General features: G+C 40.1%; 1 protein-coding gene and 1 long non-coding RNA gene across 2 annotated transcripts; one reads left to right on the top strand and one right to left on the bottom strand.

The window, feature by feature from the left end:
- Window positions 1-5,175: 5,175 nt before the first annotated feature.
- On the bottom strand, window positions 5,176-6,497 carry LOC122311400. The gene is made up of 3 exons (XR_006242776.1): window positions 6,353-6,497; window positions 5,305-6,249; window positions 5,176-5,223 (listed from the first exon to the last, which is right to left on the bottom strand). It is a non-coding gene; the product is annotated as an uncharacterized LOC122311400 (long non-coding RNA).
- Window positions 6,498-19,576: 13,079 nt separating this feature from the next.
- LOC122310200 lies at window positions 19,577-23,470 on the top strand. The gene is made up of 3 exons (XM_043124078.1): window positions 19,577-20,485; window positions 20,555-22,561; window positions 22,673-23,470. The coding sequence occupies exons 1-3, from the start codon at window positions 19,577-19,579 to the stop codon at window positions 23,468-23,470; spliced, it is 3,714 nt and encodes a 1,237-aa protein (XP_042980012.1).
- Window positions 23,471-24,230: the final 760 nt, after the last annotated feature.

Genomic DNA, 24,230 nt, shown 5'->3' with positions numbered 1-24,230 from the left:
ATTACATGATTGACACACATATAAAATCTCTTCAATGAACCAATAATTACAATGCGTTTTTCATCAAAATCGTCAAAATATTACTTCACAAAAAGCCTTTAAAAATGGTGCAATAATCAATAACCATGATTTTGCCACTGTTGTGACCCATCTCCACCCAAAGATGATGGGCCCCAAGGCAGATCAAGTCTTAAGGATCAATTACAAGATTAAGAGCCACGAAGATTAAGGGAGCAATGCAACAATTGGTGCAATCCAATTGGGATGAAACTAGCAAGAGCCCAACACACATGATGGGCTTGAAAGAATGAGAACCAGTTTTGATCCACTTGATCCAAGCTATGGAAGACACGACTTGAGCCGATTGTTATTAAAGACCATAGACTTATTTATTTCATTGAAATGACTTATTTTATTAGTCAAAGGAATTATTCTACAATAATTGGGCTTGGGAGATGTCTAGCCCATATGTCTTATTTCTAATGAACTAGGGTTTTTGGGAAGGCCTTGTATTTTGGCCAAGGGTATATTTGGAAAGTTATTAATTTATGTGAACTAGGGTTTTAGAAGTTACTGTAGCGCGGCACTGTTCACGCTACAGTACCCGCGGCACTATTCCTTTAGGGTTTTGGGAATTGTTTATTTAAGGCACTTGTAGCCTCATTTGAGAGGTAAGACATTTTTTATTGAATTTTCATTGTGAGTGAGTTTTCTCCTCGTGTTCTTAATTGAACTCTTGAACTTATCAAAGGTAAATCACAACCTTTGTGGCGTTCCTCCTTGTAATTTGGGTTCTTGAGACGGGATTTCATTGGGTCTAGATTTTAATATAATTTAGGTTCTTGGAACGAGATTTCAACGGGTCTAAATTCTCCATCCATAGACTTGAGTTTGGCGTTCTTGGGTTTGTTTTCCAATATTGTTGTTGGGTCTCAAAGCGAGTCGATTGAGGTTCACATCATTTGGTATTCAGAGCAAGGTTTCCAATCAGGTCTGATTCTATCTTTTTATTTATTGTATTGTTAATTCTAGGGCTTCAATGTTCTAGAATTGCCCAAAAAAAAAAAAAAAAAAAGCACAAAAATTCGTTTTTCCTAGGGCTGCCAAAATTTGCACCATCTAGGGTTTCATTGATTTCCTTCTATTTCCTTGCCAATTTGTAAGTGTTTGAATTCAATTGCTTGATTATCACAATTGAATATTCCTGTTTGTGGTTGAATTTTTGAGAAAAGAAAAGAAAAAGAAAAGAAAGGAAAAGAAAAGAAAGGAATAGAAAAGAAAAGAAAAGAAAGGAAAGGAAAAGAAAAGAAAAGAAAGGAAAAGAAAAAAAAATTCGAAAAAAAAAAAATTTCAAAAAAAAAAAAGGGAGAGAGAAGGAAAGTAGAGGTAGCATATTCAGTGGTTGCTATATAGTTACAATAAAAGAGAAAGAAAGAAATTTGTTGATTGGGTCTTGTCCTTAAAGGGGCTGAATTACCTTTTGTTACCTCTTTCTAGTTGGTATCTTGTGTTACAGTCACTCTTCCATTCGTATAATTTCCTTGATTCCCTTGTCATTTTATTCATTCCGTGTTTCTCTTGTTCTTGTTTCTTGGATCTAATTATTAGTTGGGATAAAACAAGGTTGTATTGCCTTGATTTAGTTCAATTAGTTTTGAAAGAACTTGAGTGGGAAAACTCTTGAGGTAAAAGCAAGAGAGTGTGAGATCATTATCGGGAAAAAGCCAATTAAGAGTGAAACACGAGTGGAGCGCCATTATTTGAGTGTAAACACGTGAGGGAGAGCGTGTGAGGTCTTTTTCCACTAACATTCTTTTTTTGTGCAGCACATACAATGTCTCATTAAAGTGACTCATAACCAAAGGGGATGTCAGACAATTCATTCTTTTTGTTGCAGTCCATGCAACAAAAGTTTGAAAAGTTAAATTTGAAGTTGGGGGAAGTGATGGATAAGATGGAACAACAAGGTGCATTGATTACAAATTTGCAAAGTGGGAGAGATAGGAGGAGATGTGAGCCTAGTATTGAGAATAGGTACAATAAGAATGAAGAGTATGGCGAGTCTCTTGTTAGGCGTGCTCCCAATACAGAATTTAAGATGGATGGTATAGAGCAGCAAAGAGAGAACATTTTTCGTACTAGATGCCACATCAACAACAAGGTATGTAGTATGATTATTGATGGAGGGAGTTGTACTAATGTTGCTAGCACTACTTTAGTTGAGAAATTGAATCTACCTACTTTGAAACACCCTAGACCATACAAGTTTGCAGTGGTTGAATGATTGTGGGGAGGTTAGGATAAATAAGCAAGTGCTAGTTTCTTTTTCAATTGGGAGGTACAAGGATGATGTACTTTGTGATGTTGTGCCTATGCATGCTGGCCATATTTTGTTGGGGAGGCCGTGGCAGTGTGATAGGAGAGTGATCTATGATGGGTTTAGAAACATGTACAGTTTTGAAAAGGATGGAAAAAGAATCAAACTTGCTCCTTTAACTCCAACACAGGTCCATGAGGACCAACTGAAGTTGAAAGGTGAGGTTGATCAAAAAAGAAATAGTGAGGCCAAAACCTCAAGAGAAGGAGAGAGTGAAAAGAACAAAGAGAGTGAAGAAAAAATTGAGAGTGAAAAGAATAAAGAGACTGAAGCAAAGAGAGAGAGTGAAAAGAAAAAAGAGAGTGAAAAGGAAAAAGAGAGTGAAGAAAAAATAGAGAGTGAAAAGAATAAAGAGACTGAAGCAAAGAGAGAGAGTGAAAAGAAAAAAGAGAGTGAAAAGGAAAAAGAGAGTGAAGAAAAAATAGAGAGTGAAAAGAAAAATGAGACTGAAGCAAAGAGAGAGAGTGAAAAGGAAAAAGAGAGTGAAAAGGAAAAAGAGAGTGAAAGAAAAAAAGAGAGTGAAAAGAAAAATGAGAGTGAAAAGAAAAGCTGGAGTGAAGAAAGTGAGAGAAAAGCAAAGAGAGAAGTGAGTTTTTATGCTAAGGCGAATTTTACTACTAACGGATTTAATGAATCTTTGCCTAGTATTGTTATCTCTTTGTTGCAGAGATATAAGGTCGTAATTCCTAGCGGAGTGTTTAGTGGATTGTCATCTATTAGAGAGATGGAGCATTACATTGATTTTATACCAAGTGCGACAATCCCTATTCGACCTTTCTTTGAAGAACATGAGTCCTTGACGCACTTGAAAGGACACTGTAAGTTGAATAGAATGCATGACAAGTGGTGCAACTCATTGAGACATTTCCTTATGTAACTAAGTACACACAAGGTAAAGAAAATTTTGTGGTTGATACTTATGCAATAAGGTACGTCCTTGTCATCATTATAGATGCAAAGTTATTGAGACTTAAATATGATAAGAACTTGTTTGTTAATGATGATGGCATGACTAGTGTGTATGGAGTACGTAAGAAAGCATCGTTTTCTCATTTATATAGACTAGATTGGTACTTGTTTAGAGAGAAAAGATTTTGTGTGCCTACTAGTCTTATGCGTGAGTTGCTTGTGCATGGATGTGGTCTGTTGGGAAATTTTGATATAAAGAGGATTTTAGACGTGTTGGATGACCATTGGTGGGAGTACTACTTACCATTCATTGAATTTGCATATAATTGGAATGGTCATTTTGGTACGAAGAAAACCTTAGATGTGTTTCATGAACGTTTGTGGGAGTATCATTTGCCATTCATTGAATTGTTGGATGAACATTTCTTTTGGCCTAAAATGAAAAGAGACGTCAATTGCATTTGTGGCATGTGCATTACATGTAGGAAGGCCAAGTCTAAGGTTTTGCCACATAGGTTGTATACACCCTTACCCGTTCCTAGTAAACCATTGGTAGGCATATCTATGGACTTTGTTTTGGGGCTACGTACAACTAAAAGTGGTAGTGATTCTATTTTTGTGGTTGTGCATAGATTTAGTAAAATGTCACATTTCATTCCATGTCATAAAATTGATGATACCACAAACATAGCTAACTTATTTTTCAGGGGGATAGTGCGGCTTCATGGTGTACCTAGGAGTATTGTTTCTAATACTCAGCTCTTATGCACTGTTCTTCATAAGAATTTAAAAACTTGGGAGGATTGTTTGCCATTTAAAGAGTTTGCATATAATAGAACCTTGCATACTACTACTTCATATTCTCCTTTTGAAGTTGTTTATGATTTTAATCCACATAATTATTTAACTCTGATACTTTTATTTGTGGATGACAGAAATAGCTTGGATGGACATTTCCAAATTCTTGATAAAATTAATGATATTTCATATCTCGTGGATCTTCGAGGTATGTATCATGTGTTTGCTATTTTCAATATTACTAATCTTTTTCCCTTTGATCCAGGTGGAGATTCGAGGTCGAATCCTTTTGAGGAGAGGGGGAATGATGGGCCCCAAGGCAGATCAAGTCTTAAGGATCAATTACAAGATTAAGAGCCACGAAGATTAAGGGAGCAATGCAACAATTGGTGCAATCCAATTGGGATGAAACTAGCAAGAGCCCAACACACATGATGGGCTTGAAAGAATGAGAACCAGTTTTGATCCACTTGATCCAAGCTATGGAAGACACGACTTGAGCCGATTGTTATTAAAGACCATGGACTTATTTATTTCATTGAAATGACTTATTTTATTAGTCAAAGGAATTATTCTACAATAATTGGGCTTGGGAGATGTCTAGCCCATATGTCTTATTTCTAATGAACTAGGGTTTTTGGGAAGGCCTTGTATTTTGGCCAAGGGTATATTTGGAAAGTTATTAATTTATGTGAACTAGGGTTTTAGAAGTTACTGTAGCGCGGCACTGTTCACGCTACAGTACCCGCGGCACTATTCCTTAGGGTTTTGGGAATTGTTTATTTAAGGCACTTGTAGCCTCATTTGAGAGGTAAGACATTTTTTATTGAATTTTCATTGTGAGTGAGTTTTCTCCTCGTGTTCTTAATTGAACTCTTGAACTTATCAAAGGTAAATCACAACCTTTGTGGCGTTCCTCCTTGTAATTTGGGTTCTTGAGACGGGATTTCATTGGGTCTAGATTTTAATATAATCTAGGTTCTTGGAACGAGATTTCAACGGGTCTAAATTCTCCATCCATAGACTTGAGTTTGGCGTTCTTGGGTTTGTTTTCCAATATTGTTGTTGGGTCTCAAAGCGAGTCGATTGAGGTTCACATCAAAAGAGCTCCGGTTGTGCGCCATCCAGTCAAAATTTATCTGATAATTGAAAAATGGAAAATATAAATCATAACCTTTTGATGTATAACCAACGTTATTTGTAAAGTTTAAAAATCTTACACTGTCTTGACTACCAATCATGGGATGCGATTGGAGGGTTCCACTACTATTAAAAGCTTCAATGCTTTAATGGGAGAAGTAAGAGTTGACAATAAAACAAGTAGATTTTGAGGTTGAAAATATGAGGCATTAGATCCTTCTGTTCTTAAAGCACATAATATTAGTCAATAACAATGTATCCATCATCTTAATTGATCTTTTTATTTTTTTGCAAGCATAAATCAATGACCAAAATGATAAAAAGAAGCTTACCCTTACCCCAATATAACCTCAGTATTTGTAGTCAATTAATTTGTGACCTACAAGCTTGTGAAGACAAGCAGGGTATATAGAGAAGGGTCCCTAACACCTTCCTCTAATCAAGAAACAAAATTCCTTTTAATTTTGAAGGAAATGTGCAAAAAACGATGGCAACAAAACCTGTGAGGGTACCGAAAAGAGAAAACAAAGACAATAGAACAGGGAAAGAAAGCATTGTATTTTACATATTGCCCAATTCAGAGACCAAAACCTTATCTATTTTAAGCAATTTAAACTGTTTCGAGCAAGACAGAGCTAACAAATCCATAATGTAGTATAACAATAATCCCAAAAAAAAAACCAGTCACCTAAAGGGTTCATCAATACCTGAAACAAAAAATGTAGGCGTGTGATGGAGAAAAATGAAAGAGCAAGAATGACAGAAAAGATCAAGTTGCAAAGGAAAATAATGTGCTTTACCTCGACCTCTTTTTTCTCAGAGCGGTTTTGAACTTCCAAGGGGCAATTTCAAGCCGAATATGAAAAGCCATTAAACGTGGCAATCACGCAAGGACACTCCAATACAGGAAGAAACGGTTGAAGAAATGTAGACTGAGAAAAGAAAAAACTGGATCTTACACCTAATGAAGCTGCTGACGAAGAAGACCCACACGAAAAACCCACGAAAATGACGACCCATGGTGCCTGCACGACGAACCAGAACAATGTGGGTATCAATGAACCAGATCAAACGAGCAGGAAGAAGAAGAAACACAAAGATCCAGACAATGTGGCCCACGGATCTGACCCAATCTCAACTGAAACCAACAACAATGATCGGCCTTTGACCCACTCCAACGCAGACCGGACCAACCCGAAATCAACCCACCCAACGGCAACAGCTCTCTGCACCCACGACGAGGTAGTCTTCCTCCTTTCAATTCTGGGGGGCTCGCGAATGGAAGAAGCGGGAAATCACTCTTTTCGGAAATGCTTTCAATCTGCACCGGTTTTGGTTTTCATTTATATTTCGTATTTCATTTTTCATTTTTTTTTAATAGAGGCTGACGTGGCGTTACGCCACGTCAGCCGACTGCATCCCGATTACATCCAGCGACTGTGTATAGAACTACTGATCCGGTAAACAATGGGTTTTGGCTTCTCGAGACTTTTTTATTTATTTAAAAAAAAAATCAAATAAGATGAATGATTTATTGGTATTAAGAAAAATTTTATGTACAGCTACTTTTATATATTTTTTATGTATTTCACTAATATAATTGATTATGTTATTTTTTTAATATAAAATAATTGTTTAGCCAATCACATTAAAAAAATATATATAAAGAATACATAAAAATAACTATAAATTAGATATCTCTATCCAAAATAGTATGAATCACGTCCACCTGCCAACCCGTAGGGTCTAGGTGTGCTATTTGTAGGCCAGTCAGGTGCCGGCCCAACACCCCTACATACTCTCTATTAACTCCATTATTGATCGATCACCTTTTTTTTTCTCTATTTTCTTTGATTTTCATTGTATAAATAAAAATCAATTACTAAATAACTAGCCTTGCACGTGCTGGATTCCCCCTATATTGAATTTGAGGAAACAAATAAAAAAAAAATGATGTATTGAGATTACGGTAGAAGGTAATTTGCTTGTCCACCACGAAGACCCATATTGAATTTCTAGAGGGATATTTTCGTCACTTTTGTGAAGCGCTTTGATAGTACAAATTGGCAGGATCATGATGGAGCTAGGCTCTCGAGCATGTAAAGCGTACACCATTATACAAAAGTATCTAACCCTTGGATCAAATTTATTTGAGTGGGACCTTAGCTTCCGAGCATGTAAAGTGTACTTGATATCTCTCAGCAGAGAAAGAACCAAACCTCCACCAAAACTCTCATTTCCATAGACTCTGAGCAAATAACAAAATATTCCTCCAGCTCAGCATAAGTTTGTTATGGGGTCATGTCTTTTGTCATTTTGTACAGGTAGTTTTTTATTCCAGAATGATGTAGAATAGATATAGGTTGGTTATTCTTTCTATCTTTTGATTGTGTGAAATGGTATTGCTAGAGAGTATATATGTATAGAGGCAGTGTACAGATTCCACCACTGAATGAGAATTACAGAAGTTTTTCTTTCAATTCCTCTGTTCTTTCCTTACGGTTCTTTATCTTCAACATGGTAGCAGAGACCAGGTTTAACATGGTATCAGAGACCCCAGGTTACGAAACCTGAGGTCTTTCTTCTTTTTTTTTTTTTTTTTTTCCAGTCATTTCTTCATAGAGCTTCACTGCATTTTAATTCTCATTTCATTTCTTCAAAATGACGAAATCTACTTCCATCTCACCTTCTGAAGATCCAAAGAGCCATTTCTACCTACATCACAGTGACAATGCCAACACTGTGGTGATTGTTCCACCTCTTTCTGGCCCAAATTATCTCACATGGAATCGGTCATTCACCTTGGCCATCTCTATCAAAAATAAGCTTGGCTTTCTTGATGGAAGCATACCCACACCAAAGCTGACCGACCCTTTATATATCCCTTGGTTGCGTTGTAACAACCTTATTCTGTCTTGGCTACTCAACTCGATTTCGAAAGAGATAGCATCCAATGTGCTCTACATCAACTCAGCAAAGGAGGTGTGGGAGAAGCTGAAAACCCATTTTGCTCAACTTGATAATGTGTGCATATATCGGCTTCAGCAACAACTGTGACGCCCCCAAATCCCCACGCACGGACACGGGGAAATCGAGACGTCCGGATGATGACAACCTGGGTCACCACCCTATCGACGAGTGCCAAGTGTGTGTATGAGCAACAAATGTGCAAAGGGAAACGCAGCGGATAACGAAGGTCATATAACTAAGTACCAGAATTTTTCTTAATGTAATACAAGCTGCTTTAAAACATACATATTAAAACATTACAAGATACAAACGTAGTTTCAAAGCCAACTATAAAGCATAACTCCAACTCAGAATCCCGGCGGAGCCTCATCCTCGGGCTCAGCCTCCTCCTCCTCCTCGAAACCTGCACCAAAATCTACGGTACTAAAAATGGTACCGCAGGTAAGTAAAACCCAAACACCACCAGATAAAAACATATAAAACTCACACAGCATGCATGACATAAAGCAATACACATGTCCCATAAAACCATAAATTTTTCCACGCACGCCAAAACCCATTTGGCCCAAAAACATAACCTTTCCAATTATCACGCCAAAAGAAACCAGTGGCCCATATCCAACTCAAACCAAACATTCCGATTATGCATGCACCATGATCTCCCCTAGGGATCATCCGCACACCTGGCTCTGTGCCACACCACAGGTAACGTCTACTCATGTGACACCTACACGAGTGATGCCCAGACTCGCGCCCTGCGCGTACCGGGCCAGGCCATCCTCCAGTCCCCGCCACTCAAAGGACCACGGAGTCGACACGACAGCGTTACCGTATCGTGCGATCCGGTCGTCGCTCTGCGACAACCCAGGGGATGTCACTCAGTATTATCCACTCCCGAGTGACCAGAGGAGCTCCACCGAGATAATAACCCATCCCGGCTTGGGCTCTTGAGATACGCACCCGAAAACCATATAAACAAACCGATTATGCATGCACCATGATCTCCCCTAGGGATCATCGGCACACCTGGCTCTGTGCCACACCGCAGGTAACGTCTACGCACGTGACACCTACACGAGTGATGCCCAGACTCGCGCCCTGCGCGTACCGGGCCGGGCAATCCTCTAGTCCCTGCCACTCGAAGGACCATGGAATCGACACGACAGCGTTACCGTATCGTGCGATCCGGTCGTCGCTCTGCGACAACCCAGGGGATGTATCCACTCCCGAGTGACCAGAGGAGCTCCACCGAGATAATAACCCATCCCAGCTTGGGCTCGTGAGACACACGCACCCAAAAACCACATACGCCAATAAAACATGATTTTCTCAAATAAATAAAATGCACGTATACACACAATATGCAACTCACGCCACATGGCTCAAATAAATCCAGCAATCACAAATAACCAAACCAAGCAACTCCGTCCTCAATCCATCCGACCCCCAAACTCCTCGGACTCAGTCCGGAATCAACCAACCAACAACAAATAAATATTGAATGAGCAATATATATTTAAATCCGAAAGTAGGGTTTGGAAAATACTTACAGCACTATATGGTATTTTTAGAAAGCTCGCGGTGTTGCAAACGGTGGAAGAAAAGCAACGTAACAGTGAAATTTCACTGTGGCTGTGGGTTGTGAAATACCCACTTTTGAACGGTGACAAACCAAGGCTCGGGATTGATAGGGAATGGTCTAAGGATGATTATGAAGCTAGTGGAAGTGAAGTTTGGCCGTGGGTGGCGGCGAAAACGGTAGTTGATGGCCGGATTTCCCAAAATGGAAAGCTAGCTCGTGGGAGCTGTTCCGGTGACTACTGGAGGCCGGAAAAGGGTGGGTTAGGACGGCAAGGGACCGGTAATGAAGTGGTGAAGAGGTGGTGGCCGGAGGTGGAGCGACGGCGGCGGATCGGGGCAAAATCCGCTCGGCTTGAAGGTGGATTTCCGGCTAAACGGCGGCTCCGATGGTGGTGGGATTTTGTGGGGTGGTTCACCGGAGGGAGGGGGTTCGACTGGTGGGGGTGGTGTGCCGCACGGCGGCCGAACGGCGGTGGGTCGAGGGGTGAGCTGTTTATGGCGTGGGAGAGGAGAGAGAGAGAGACGGACGGAACGCACGGGAAAGAGGAAGAAGAAAAAGAAAAGAAAGAAGAAAAAAAAAAAAAAAAAAAAGAGAAAAAGGGAAAAAAAGAAAAAAGGGAAAAAGAGATGTAGGAAAGAAATGAGGTCCAATCCTCACTCCGGGAAAACAAAACAAATCCGCCGAAACGAGATTAAAAACCGAAAAACGACTAAAAGAAATAAAACACAACATCAAATAAATTAAAAACCATTTTAAAATACAATAATTTAAAATAAATAAACCAATATATTAATTAAATTAAAAACAACCCTTCAGTGAAAATACACGTAAAAGCGGGTCATCACATCCTCCCCCCCTTAAAAACAAATTTCGTCCTCGAAATTTGCAAGATCAACTACCAGCGCCAAAAAGATACAGGATACAACTCTGAACATAACTGAGAGATACATATCATCGACAACTCCCAACAAATCCAACGGTTATTATCTTCTCACCATAAATTACTAATATCAACGACGTCTTTGCTTGACCTTCCAAGCTTTCATCCCATACCAACTTTGATAACCTAATAGCCACCTCCAAAGTTAACCATCCAAAAACCAAATTGCACGACTAAAAGATTAATCTCCCATTAAAACTTTGAATCACTACTAATTCTTCAAAATCAACACAAAGTTTGAACTTTTAAGAATCTTCAAAAAAATCATGCTTTCGCGCGCACTCTGATAACTCACCAAAATATATAAAGGCTATATCCTCAAAAATTAATATCATGAAATACAAGCTCAATCCACACCTAACCACAAGAAAACCTTTACCACATTTCCATAGAAAATCATATACTTCCAAAAACCACAAATCTCCACTCCTTCCTCGGTTGGCCATCGCTGCCCCAAACGAAAATCAACATTCCACAAAAATATATCCATTGATTGATGACAGAAACCAGTACTAAACAACCTCCAGGCCCCAATTTGAAAACACATAATATCATCCCAAAATACACATGTCTCTTGTAAAGATAAGAACATCTCCAAAAGGCCCAAGTCCTTCCCGGCCAACCAACGAGAGCGCCTATAACTTCTATCCGATATCCCATACTTCAAACTCATTACCTATATTATGAATAACATTTAATCTTGCAATAACTAACTCATTATAAACTACCATTGACATCACCTAGACATAATCGAAACGCTCTTGGTGACTCACCCACCTACTTGTACTCTCAAAAACTCTAGTTTTAGCACAACTAATTCCTTCAATAGCACTTCACAAATAAATCTCAAGACAGGTCATACTGTTTAAATCTTCAATCCATCAAAACTATTAAACAACACTTATGGATCCTAATGCTTTATTACTTCATACTTGTGATTATGCTACCCACCGTTGATGCATAAGTTTCAACTTTCAAGATTTATTACTTCATACACCACACATGGTGACCTAACGATCTCTTTTCAAGTTAAATAACCATATCCCCAATTCTCCCAACTAGATACTTGATCTCCAAAGAAAAGTATAGCCTCACCAATTTAAATTCCTATGACTTCAAGTTACAATTAATTCCCAAGATAAACACAACAGTCGTTTCAAATCATCATCCCAATGAGTAACCCACTTCGACTGCACATTCCGTTCAACTTACCAAACAACTCAAAGCCAAAATCTCTTGAATTTAATATTACCACACAGATTCCTCTTCAACTCCTACCAAGCCAAAAATTAGATGAGACTAGGACCAGCACTCCCTGAAATCCATACGCACTTACCATTACTACTCATCGATCTCATGTACCCTTAGCCAACACCACAAATCATTCAAACATACAAGTTATCCATTATCACATTTCCATCATCTGGACTTATATCCTCAACTCAGCAAGAATCATTCCTGAATCTACTCAACTTATATCCTTAAATTAGCAACTAGCCATTGCTTAAAGTTTGGTACCGAGAATGACCTTAAACCTGCTAAGAATCCATTCCCAAAGTCTACGGATCGTATAGCCTCAAATTCAATCGTATTTAATACCAACACAAAATCTACTATTTCCAACACTCTGATGGACCTATATCTTTCGAATCGATAGAATCATTTCCTAAAATCTGCCACTACAACCTCGAGTCAACAATAATTATTTTCTAAACTAGCTCGATATCTTCAATCCTCAAAGAAATACACGAACTAGATCATTACTTCCAATCCTCAAAGGAATCTACTCTAGAAAAATTTTCATATCAATAACTCAACTCGAATCAACCCCATTTTTAATGATTACAAACTAATCACTCACTAGAGTAGATCAAGCTACAGCACTAAGTCTGTAAAACTAAGAACTCAATTCTTATTATAAATCAGTCCTTCGACTCTGCAATTCTAAAACCTTAAATCAAATAAGAATCATCTTTCGAAACTTCTAAGATCAAAGAACTTACATCCCATAATAGAACAATCGACTCCCAAATCTTTCAAATTCCAAAACATTAGTAGATAATAAATCATTTTCTGAAATTCTCAATATTGGTGGCTTTAATCCAAAACATTCACCTTAAAAGCTTGTAAAATCTAAAGCCCCAATTGCCACCAAATTACTCATCCAAATCACGAAATCTAAAACTCAAAATTGAATTATTTCCCCCCAAAGCTTGTCGAACCTAACACCTTAATTACCATAAACTTATTTTCCTAAATTCTATAAGGCCCCAAACTTTTAAAACTTTGCTGAAATTTCATAAAATCTAACATCGAAATTTGTTGAACTTACAACCTACTACGTTATAGACCACTTCATAAACTCCACGGAACCAAAGAACTCAATTATTCTACTTCCCTAAAAGATCACCCAGATCATGCCACTCTCTCTAAACCTCGATAATAAAAACAAACCACACAAGGCGTTCATCACTAAAGATTAGATTAGACCCCTACCTGCCATGACTCCAGCATTCTGAGTCTCCGCAGCCTCGCCTCCCATGGTACCAAGAGTCACTACGTACATTCGAGCCCGACCTAAAAGCCTCTAGTTAGTTCTATCACTGCGACAAGTTCCACGGCTTCCTTGAACTCTAACGGGGCACTCATGAGCAATATGTCCCACTTGGTCGCATCGGTAACACTAGGGTCCACCACTTAGCCGACACTCGCCCTCATGAGCTCTATTACAAATTCCGCAAATTGGCACTCGTCCTTCCATACGAACACTTGAGGACGCTTGCGGTCGAGTTCCGGTCCGCTGAACAAATTTCTGAGGCGAACCCGAACTACTTCCTTCACCAGAAAAACTCCGCCTCTTATATCCTGGAGGGGGAGCCCATACTCAGATTATTCTCTCGCTCTATAAGGGTGGCCACATCCACTAACTCCTGAAAAGTGGATATCCAATGGCTGACCACCATACGGCGTATATCAGGACGTAGACCCTCTTGGAAACGCTCGGCTCGCATTTCCTCTGTGGCGATGAGGTGGGGAGCAAATCGCCCAAGTTCTATAAATCTTCGGGCGTACTGTTCCACTGTCATGCTCCCTTGGACCAGGCTTGAGAACTCTCTTGCCTTTTTGCCGCCTCACGGAAGCGGGAAAGAAGCAATCATTAAACTCTTTCTTGAAGTGCTGCCAGGTCACAGCGGCGAAAGACCCCAAACCTTAAATAAAATTCCCTTAGAAATATCCTTAAAGTTCGTTGAACCCACACTCTCCTAAACTATAGTCTCGTTACATATATTCTACAAAACCTTGACCTCAATCATCATAAGCGACTTAAAGCTAATTCCTCTCCTCATTGCTACGTGAGTTCCCACCTTACAAAGATTGCCTAAACCATGACAGTCCCTTCATACCTCAACATCAAACAAGCAAACCACATCGCTAAAAATTCAAGCCTACTACACTAAATGTTCATGCCTAATAATAGTATCCTCAATTATACCGCCTTCCTGCCACAACACAACCTTTGACCCCCTTTAAGAAAAACAAATAAAACCAACAACATAAAACCAAAAACACAAAACCACATGGCAAGAAACGAAAGAAACCAGCATGCAATAACATAACCAAATAAATAAAAACAAGCAAAAAAGTTCAAACAAATAAAACAAATAAAACATGTCAAATAGCAACTTTACTTAAAATAAATTTTAAAACATAACTTTAAAAACATTCTGGTACTACCTACGGGACATGTGGTTTTACCCAGAGCCAAACCGGTCTGATACCACCTGTGACGCCCCCAAATCCCCACGCACGGACACGGGGAAATCGAGACGTCCGGATGATGACAACCCGGGTCACCACCCTATTGACGAGTGCCAAGTGTGTGTATGAGCAACAAAAGTGCAAAGGGAAACGTAGCAGATAACGAAGGTCATATAACTAAGTACCAGAATTTTTCTTAATGTAATACAAGCTGCTTTAAAACATACATATTAAAACATTACAAGATACAAACGTAGTTTCAAAGCCAACTATAAAGCATAACTCCAACTCAGAATCTCGACGGAGCCTCATCCCCGAGCCATCCTCTAGTCCCCGCCACTCGAAGGACCACGGAGTCGACACGACAGCGTTACCGTATCGTGCGATCCGGTCGTCGCTCTGCGACAACCCAGGGGATGTCACTCAGTATTATCCACTCCCGAGTGACCAGAGGAGCTCCACCGAGATAATAACCCATCCCGGCTTGGGCTCGTGAGATACGCACCCGAAAACCATATAAACAAACCGATTATGCATGCACCATGATCTCCCCTAGGGATCATCCGCACACCTGGCTCTGTGCCACACCGCAGGTAACGTCTACGCATGTGACACCTACACGAGTGATGCCCAGACTCGCGCCCTGCAAGTACCGGGCCGGGCCATCCTCTAGTCCCCGCCACTCGAAGGACCGCGGAGTCGACACGACAGCGTTACCGTATCATGTGATCCGGTCGTCGCTCTGCAACAACCCAGGGGATGTCACTCAGTATTATCCACTCCCGAGTGACCAGAGGAGCTCCACCGAGATAATAACCCATCCCGGCTTGGGCTCGTGAGACACACGCACCCAAAAACCACATACGCCAATAAAACATGATTTTCTCAAATAAATAAAATGCACGTATACACACAATATGCAACTCACGCCACATGGCTCAAATAAATCCAGCAATCACAAATAACCAACCCAAGCAACTCCGTCCTCAATCCATCCGACCTCCGAACTCCTCGGACTCAGTCCGGAATCAACAAACCAACAACAAATAAATATTGAATGAGCAATATATATTTAAATCTGAAAGTAGGGTTTGGAAAATACTTACAGCGCTATACGGTATTTTTAGAAAGCTCGCGGTGTTGCAAACGGTGGAAGAAAAGCAACGTAACAGTGAAATTTCACTGTGGCCGTGGGTTGTGAAATACCCACTTTTGAACGGTGACAAACCAAGGCTCGGGATTGATAGGGAATGGTCTAAGGATGATTATGAAGCTAGTGGAAGTGAAGTTTGGCCGTGGGTGGCGGCAAAAACGGTGGTTGATGGCCGGATTTCCCAAAATGGAAAGCTAGCTCGTGGGAGCTGTTCCGGTGACTACTGGAGGCCGGAAAAGGGTGGGTTAGGACGGCAAGGGACCAGTGATGAAGTGGTAAAGAGGTGGTGGTCGGAGGTGGAGCGACGACGGCGGATCGGGGCAAAATCCGCTCGGCTTGAAGGTGGATTTTCGGCTAAACAGCGGCTCCGATGGTGGTGGGATTTTGTGGGGTGGTTCACCGGAGAGAGGGGGTTCGACCGGTGGGGGTGGTGTGCCGCACGGCGGCCGAACGGCGGTGGGTCGAGGGGTGAGCTGTTTACTGCGTGGGAGAGGAGAGAGAGAGAGACGGACGGAACACACGGGAAAGAGGAAGAAGAAAAAGAAAAGAAAGAAAAAAAAAAAGAAAAGAGAAAAAGGGAAAAAAGAAAAAAGGGAAAAAGAGATGTAGGAAAGAAATGAGGTCCAATCCTCACTCCGGGAAAACAAAACAAATCCGCCGAAACGAGATTAAAAACTGAAAAACGACTAAAAGAAATAAAACACAATATCAAATAAATTAAAAACCATTTTAAAATACAATAATTTAAAATAAATAAACCAATATATTAATTAAATTAAAAACAACCCTTCAGTGAAAATACACGTAAAAGCGGGTCATCACAACAACTCAACTCTGTTTTGCAAGGAAATCAAACTATAAGTGAATATTTCACTCAACTTAATGGGATTTGGGAAGAAATGCATAACTACAGACCTGTCCCGTGTTGTTCATGCGGATTGTGTACTTGCAAAGCCCTTAAATCAATTGGTGATGTACAAGAGATAGATTGTGTGTTTAAGTTTCTTTTGGGATTAAATGATTCATATGAGCACATTAGAGGTCAAATCATCTTGATGAGTCCGATGTCTTCTTTAGATAAAACTTTTTCTCTAGTTTTACAAGAAGAAAGACAAAGACAGACCAGAAATATGACAGTTCCTTCTCCTGAGGCTTCGGCACTAGCAGTCTATAGTAATCAAACAAAAAGAAAGGAGAAGTCTGATATGAATTGTTTTCATTGTGGGAAGCCTGGACATACCAAGGAAAACCTGGACATACCAAGGAAAAATATTATAGGCTTATAGGATTTCCACCCAATTTTAAGTTCACAAGCCAAATCATGGTAGTGGGAATTTTTCTTCCACACATTCAGCAAATTAGGTTTTCTCTCAAGCTCAGGAAAAGGGACTACAGGAGAATCCTCAGTTGAACCTAACCCAAAATCAAATTCAGAAACTCATGGCTCTAATCAATGGACAGATGTCTCAGCTCAAATCTAATGACTCAGTTTCGGTTCAGACCACTACTCAACCTCAAAAATTGTCCACTGAGAACATTCCTTCCCCTATTGCACACTCCAACATGGCTGGTATAATTTCTTTTCCCTCTCACATTTCTATTGATCATGATACATTTGTTCTTGGCATTCATTAACACAACTGCTTATCTGTTATGCATAAACATTTTCCTAAAACTGCCAAAGCACCTTGGATCATTGATACTGGTGCCACAGACCATATGGTCTGTTTCACCTCCTTCTTTAGCTCTATCACCTGTTCCACCAAGGCATTAGTCAAGGTTACCAAATGGATCTCATGCTAAGGCAACTCATATTGGCACCGTACATCTCTCAAACAACATTGTGCTCACTGGTATCCTTTGCGTACCTTCCTTTTCTTTTAATCTCCTTTCAGCTAGCAAGCTCACTCATGAATCCTTTCTATGTCTTGTTTTCTTGGGTCAATTTTGTTTTATACAGGTCCTATCTTCATAGACGACGATTGGGCTTGCTAAAATCCATCATGGTCTTTATTTTCTTCTTCCCAGCACTCTTCAAACCAAGGCTGTCAATCAAGCAACTTCCAAAAACTTGAATGTTTTTCCTCTTTCCTCCAATCCTCGCTTCTGCAGTGTTGTGACACAACAAGATTTCAACCTTTGGCATCTTAAGCTAGGACATTTGTCTGATTAGAGACTTAGATCAATTCAGTCTATTCCTTTTGATGCTAAATGTAATGCTTCTTCAGATTGTAATGTTTGTCATTTGGCAAAATAGAAACGAAATTCCTTTCAATTAAGTACTTCTTGCACTTTCTCCAATTTTGATTTAATCCATTGCGACATTTGGGGACCTTACTCTCAATCATCTCTACAAGGCCATCATTATTTTCTCACCATTGTCGATGATCATAGTAGAATAACTTGGGTGTTTTTAATGAAATTCAAATCTAAAACCAAACAGCTTCTGCAGAATTTCATTCTCATGGCACAAACTCAATTCAATTCCAAAATAAAGAAAATCATGACAGATAATAGAATGGAATTTCACATGCCTAGCTTTTATGATTCTCATGGCATTCAACATCAAAAATCATGTGTTTACACTCCACAACAAAATGGAGTTGTGGAGAGAAAACATCAGCATCTTCTTAACGTTGCCCGAGCACTTCTTTTCCAAGCCTCTCTTCCAATCAAGTTTTGGGGAGATGCCATTTTGACAGCAACTTACCTCATAAATAGAACCCCCACTCCTCTCTTGGGCAACAAATCTCCCTATGAGATTTTTTCTCCTCACCACCTTCTTATAACCATTTGAGAGTCTTTGGATGTCTTTGTTTTGTATCCAACCTAAAGCACAACAGAACCAAATTTGACCCAAGAGCTATGAGATGCATTTTTATAGGTTATCCTGCTGGTGTTAAAGGCTATAAAGTGTATAGTTTAGATACCCATACAACCTTTATTTCACGTGATGTTAACTTCATTGAGTCTACCTTTCCCTTTCATTTCCCACATTCTATTCAACCTTCCTCTCACTTAGACCTGGTTGTCCCACCAGAATTGTCAGATTTTCATTCTGCCCTCATCACAGCTGATTCATCTATTGATTCTTCAGAACAACATGTTCAATCTCCAGCTCCCTCTAATCTTCCTTCTAGTCCTCCTTTAATTGATTCAAACCTCACAGCTCCAGAATCTGATTCTTCCTCATTTACTCCAACTTTAGAACACGATTCACCCATTGTTCCAAGAAGATCTAATCGACCAAGGAACACTCCATCCTATTTACAAGATTATCATTGTAATCTTGCTTCTCAGGTCCCTACTTATACATCATCCAACTCTTCCACTCCATATCCTCTCACTAATCACATCACATATAATCAGCTATCATCATCTCATCGAGCATATGCATTATCCCTCTTACTCATGCATGAACCAAAGTCATATGAGGTCTAATCACAGTGACAGAGATGGATCAGACACCAAAATCTCCCAGAGCCCATGCTTGAGGAAGGGCAACTCGTATGATGGTGCAGATAGGCATGGGCAGTCTGATCAGGTAACTCCAAACTCCCTTACCCCCCATGCTTTTCCTGCCATGCATACTGTAGACCCAACGGAGTCTCGGGCAACCACCCCAGTTGTATCCCCTTTTATAGTATTGAACTCGGTAGGGTCTGACAGCCCAGTTAGACAGGAAACTGCACTCAGCTTACCCTCTCAGAACTCCCCTCTCAAGGCCCCGAGAACTGACCCATCAAAATCAGGGCCCACCTGGAAGAGAAGGGCCAGAGGCTTAGGTCCTTCAGCCCAACAAAAAGAGTGTGACACACCTATGAGGGACATTAGTAAGGCAAAATAGAAAAGAAAATGTGTTAATATCCAGCCGAGTCCCATCTTGACCAGGAAAAGAGTTAAACAAGCTTGTATGGCAGAGGCTGCAAAGCAGACCTGCCACTCCCCATGAAACACCTAGCATGGAACTGCCGAGGGCTTGGGAACCCTCGGACAGTTCGAGAGCTTCACCTCATGGTGAAGGAGAAGAGCCCGAATGTCATTTTCCTAAGTGAGACCAAGTGTAAAAGAGCAAGGATGGAAGGGATTAGGAACAAACTGAATTATGATCAAAGCTTCATTGTGGACTGCGTTGGTAGAAGTGGTGGCATTGCTTTCTATTGGAAGAAAGAGGTGGAGGCAGTATTGAATTCATACTCAAACCATCATATCTCTTTAACTTTGTACCCTGAGGAATTGGATAGAAGCATCCTATTAACTGGCTTTTATGGACAACCAATAGCTGCTAGAAGGAAAGAGAGCTGGAATTTAATTAGACTCATACATTCCAATATCCAGTGCCTGTGGTTATGTTTGGGAGATTTCAATGAAATTCTCCTTCAAGAGGAACAATTTGGCTCCCATGCTAGATCATTTAATCAAATGGAGGCATTCAGAACAGTGGTTGAGGACTGCGGTCTGCAAGACTTAGGATCCAGTGGGGACAATTTTACTTGGAGTAATAGAAGAGAGGGGTCAGATTTCACTAAAGCCAGACTGGATAGAGCCTTTGTCGATAAGGATTGGAGGGACCTCAAGTTCATCAATTCAGTGTTAGTCTTACCAGCTCAATGCTCAGACCATAATCTCATTCTTGTTACTTGCTCAAGCTCTTATGCAGCTAAAACTCTTAGACCTCATATCTTCAGGTATGAAGCAGCATGGGGTAAGAGGGAGGAATGCAGTCTCATAGTTAAACAAGCCTGGCTCCTAAGTTGTCACCTCAATCCTAAGACAAGAGCTTCTCGAGAAGGACTTAATAACTGTAGAGAGAAACTGAAAACTTGGGGCAGGAAAGTATCTCAAGAACATAAGAAGGTACTCTCAGATTAAAGAGAGTGCCTTAGAAGGTTGCAAGAAGATAACACAGGTCATAACTATGAACAGATTCAGCAAGCTCAAGCAGAGATTGACAAACTGTTAGAGATTGAAGAGATAAAATGGAGACAAAGGGCAAAACAAAGATGGCTTCAAGAAGGAGATAGGAATACTAAATACTTTCATCAATGTGCTTCCCACAGGAGATTGATCAACACAATTAAGAAAGTAGCCAATGAGAAAGGAGTCACAGCCAATAATCAGGAGGAAGTAAGTCTGGCTTTTCAAGATTTCTATAGGAACCTTTTTTCTACTTCTGCTCCTAGAGGAAGTGCAACTTTGCTTCAATCTTTCCAGGCCCGAATCTCAAGTGAAATGAATAGAACTTTAACTAGACCATATTCCAAAGAGGAAATCCAAAGAGCCATTCTTGATATGAACCCTTTGGGCTCACTAGGGCCAGATGGTTTTCCAGCCCTATTCTATCACCAGCACTGGCCAGCAGTTGGTAAAGAAGTCACTGAGGCAGTTTTGGAACTACTGAACACAAGGAAGGGTTTCAAAGACATAAACCGTACCTTTATATCCCTTATACCAAAGAAGAAAGTCCCTAAATCTGTTACAGACTTTAGGCCTATAAGTCTCTGCAATGTCTTCTATAAGATCATTGCCAAAGTGATAGCTAACAGATTAAAAGTCATCCTGCCAAGTGTCATATCTCCAAACCAAAGTGCATTTGTGGCAGGAAGATTAATCTCGAATAATGTGGTTGTGGCTTATGAACTCTTGCACTCTATGAAGAACAGACTCAAAGGTAGACATAATGGATACATGGCACTCAAGCTTGACATGAGCAAGGCATACGATAGAGTAAAATGGAGCTTCTTACAAATAGCATTGTTGAAGATGGGTTTTGATAGCAGCTGGGTGGACTTGGTGATGGAATGTGTAACAACAGTTAGCTACTCAATCCTTGTGAATGGCATCCCACAGCCAACCTTCCAACCAGCAAGAGGAATTCGGCAGGGGGACCCCCTCTCTCCCTATCTCTTCATTATTTGCTCAGAAATGCTAACCCACTGTCTGAACCAGGCAGAATCACAAGGGGCAATAACAGGAATTCCAATGGCAAGGGGAGCCATGAGAGTTACTCATTTGTTTTTTGCAGATGACAGCCTTGTGTTTTGTAAATCCAACCCAGAGGAATGGAATAGAATGCATCGTACTCTATCATCATTTGAGTTGGCATCTGGACAGCGCCTCAACCTTGAAAAAACCTCCATCTTTTTCAACAGCAACACTAAGCCAGACACTCAACTCTCTATTTTAGAGCTAGCAGGCATCAAAGCAACAAAAGCATTCGACAAATACTTGGGTCTACCATCTTATGTTGGTAGGAACAAACAAAAAGCCTTCAGCTCATTACTTGATAAAGTTAAAGGAAAGATGTCAAACTGGAAAGTTAATATGCTGTCTCAAGGAGGTAAAGAAATTCTGTTGAAATCAGTTTTACAGGCCATCCCAACGTATAGCATGGGTATTTTTCTCCTGCCAAAAGTTATTTTAAGAAGGCTTAACCAACTTCTACAGTCTTTCTGGTGGGGCCGAAAGGATAACAGATCCAAGATTCACTGGATCAGTTGGAAGACCATAGGAAAACAGAAGAGCAAAGGAGGACTGGGGTTTAGGGACTTTGAACAGTTCAATTTAGCCTTACTAGCAAAGCAAGGATGGAGGCTCATACAAGACCAAAACTCCCTTGCTGCACAGGTCCTTAAAGCAAAATATTATCCTACCTCGAGTTTTCTCTCAGTTAGAAAGAGAGTCTCGGACTCCTATGTATGGAAAAGCTTCCTTGCAGCCAGACATGTTCTTGAAGAGGGCTTGCTATGGAGAGTAGAAAATGGTAAAAATATTAAGATTTGGGTTGATAAGTGGGTGCCAAGGCTGTCCTCCTATATGATACAATCCCCTGTGAGTGTATTAGACAAGGAGGCTTCAGTTGACCAACTAATCAACCCTGGGACCATGCAGTGGAACCTCGACTTAGTCCATTCAATTTTTTCAGAAGAGGAGGCAAATCTAATCTGTAACATGCCTATTAGCCCCTGCAGAAGCTGAGATGTCCTATCCTGGAGGTGTTCAAATAATGGTAAGTTTTATGTAAAAAGTGCCTACCACCTGCAGGGCACTATGAGTGAGGATGGTGTGGGACAACCTTCAAAAAACAACACGGGTTCTAAGGTATGGGAAAGGCTGTGGAGTATCAAGGTTCCTAATGGAACCAAATCCTTTCTGTGGAGAGCAGCAAAGGAGTCACTTCCTACTAATCTCAACCTGCTAAAGAAGAAGGTAGTGACATCTCCCTTATGCCCCATCTGCCTCACTAAAGAGGAGACAGTCTCCCATGCTCTTTGGTCATGCAAGTCAGCCCAAGACGTATGGTATTTAGGCTCGAAACAATTACAGAAGATGAGTAGTTTTGCTGAGTCTTTCAGAGAGCTTCTTGAATCTATGCTTGATAAGTTTCCCTCTGAAGTATTGTGTGAGATGGCAGTAACAGCCAAACTGTTGTGGCATCGAAGAAATTGCCTAGTGTTTGAGGATTCATTCTCTTCACCTGCTAAGCTCTCCAAAAGGATCCAAGCAGAAGTGGCACTAATTAGATCAGAAGCTGAGCAAAGAGCTATTAAGCAGCCAAAACAAGATCTGAGCCCTCAAACGTGGACACCTCCCCCTCTAGGAGTGCTCAAAGCAAACTGGGATGCTGCTGTAGATAAGACTAACTCAAGGGTGGGACTTGGGGTTGTCATCAGAGACTCCAAGGGCCTTCTGGTAGCTACTTTGTGGGCATGCAAGGCCATGCTCCCGGATCCCATACTTGCTGCTCTTCGAGCTACATCACTCTATGCTGATCTGGGTTTCACTCACATTGTGTTGGAAGGTGATTCGTTGGGAATAGTCAAGGCAGTGCAGCAGACATAAGAGTGTTGGTCTTCAGTTGGCCTTATGGTCAGAGACATAAAACTTCTTCTTTCCAAGTTCAGTAGCTGATCCATTAGACATGTACCAATGAGAGGCAATGGCGTTGCTCATGGTTTGGCCAAGCACGCTTTGTCACATCCAGATGAATGTATTTTGCTAGGGGATTGTCCCCCTTGTATTCAAAACTTGTTTCAATGAATGAAAGCTAGATCTTCCTTTCAAAAAAAAAAAAAAAAACAGCCAATATTACATGTTGATCAACAAGTCGAATTCCTAGAATTTTTCTTTATTTCATTACAATTTTTTTCCCCAATGGCATACCATGCCACTCATTTTAGTCAAATCAAATTCTCCACGCTGCCACTTACACATTTAACACACCAGTAATTAAAAAATGTCCTCTATTTACCTATTAAACATAAAAACTAATTTTAAAGATATTTATATTTGTTTTTTTTTTAATATTTATAATAAATAATATATTACATACCATGAATTAGATAACATAACAAATGTAACGACATTATATTAGCAATTCTATATAACTTCAAAAATATATTAGCAATTCTAGTTGTAAGCGTGCAAATCTTAAGTAATTTAAAAAAAAATATGTAAATTTATGACTCACATAAAAAATTATTTTTATAATAGTAAAATATACTTTTATTTTTTTTTAAAAAATGAGCATACGAGAAATATTATATGGATATTATTTAGCATTATCTATATAAGTTTTTTGTCAAAATTTTATTAAAAATAA

Source organism: Carya illinoinensis, chromosome 5 (assembly GCF_018687715.1).
Source record: "Carya illinoinensis cultivar Pawnee chromosome 5, C.illinoinensisPawnee_v1, whole genome shotgun sequence".
NCBI classification, from domain to species: Eukaryota; Viridiplantae; Streptophyta; class Magnoliopsida; order Fagales; family Juglandaceae; genus Carya; species Carya illinoinensis.
Note: the sequence above shows the minus strand (reverse complement) of the source record. Positions and strands in the feature narration are given on the sequence as shown.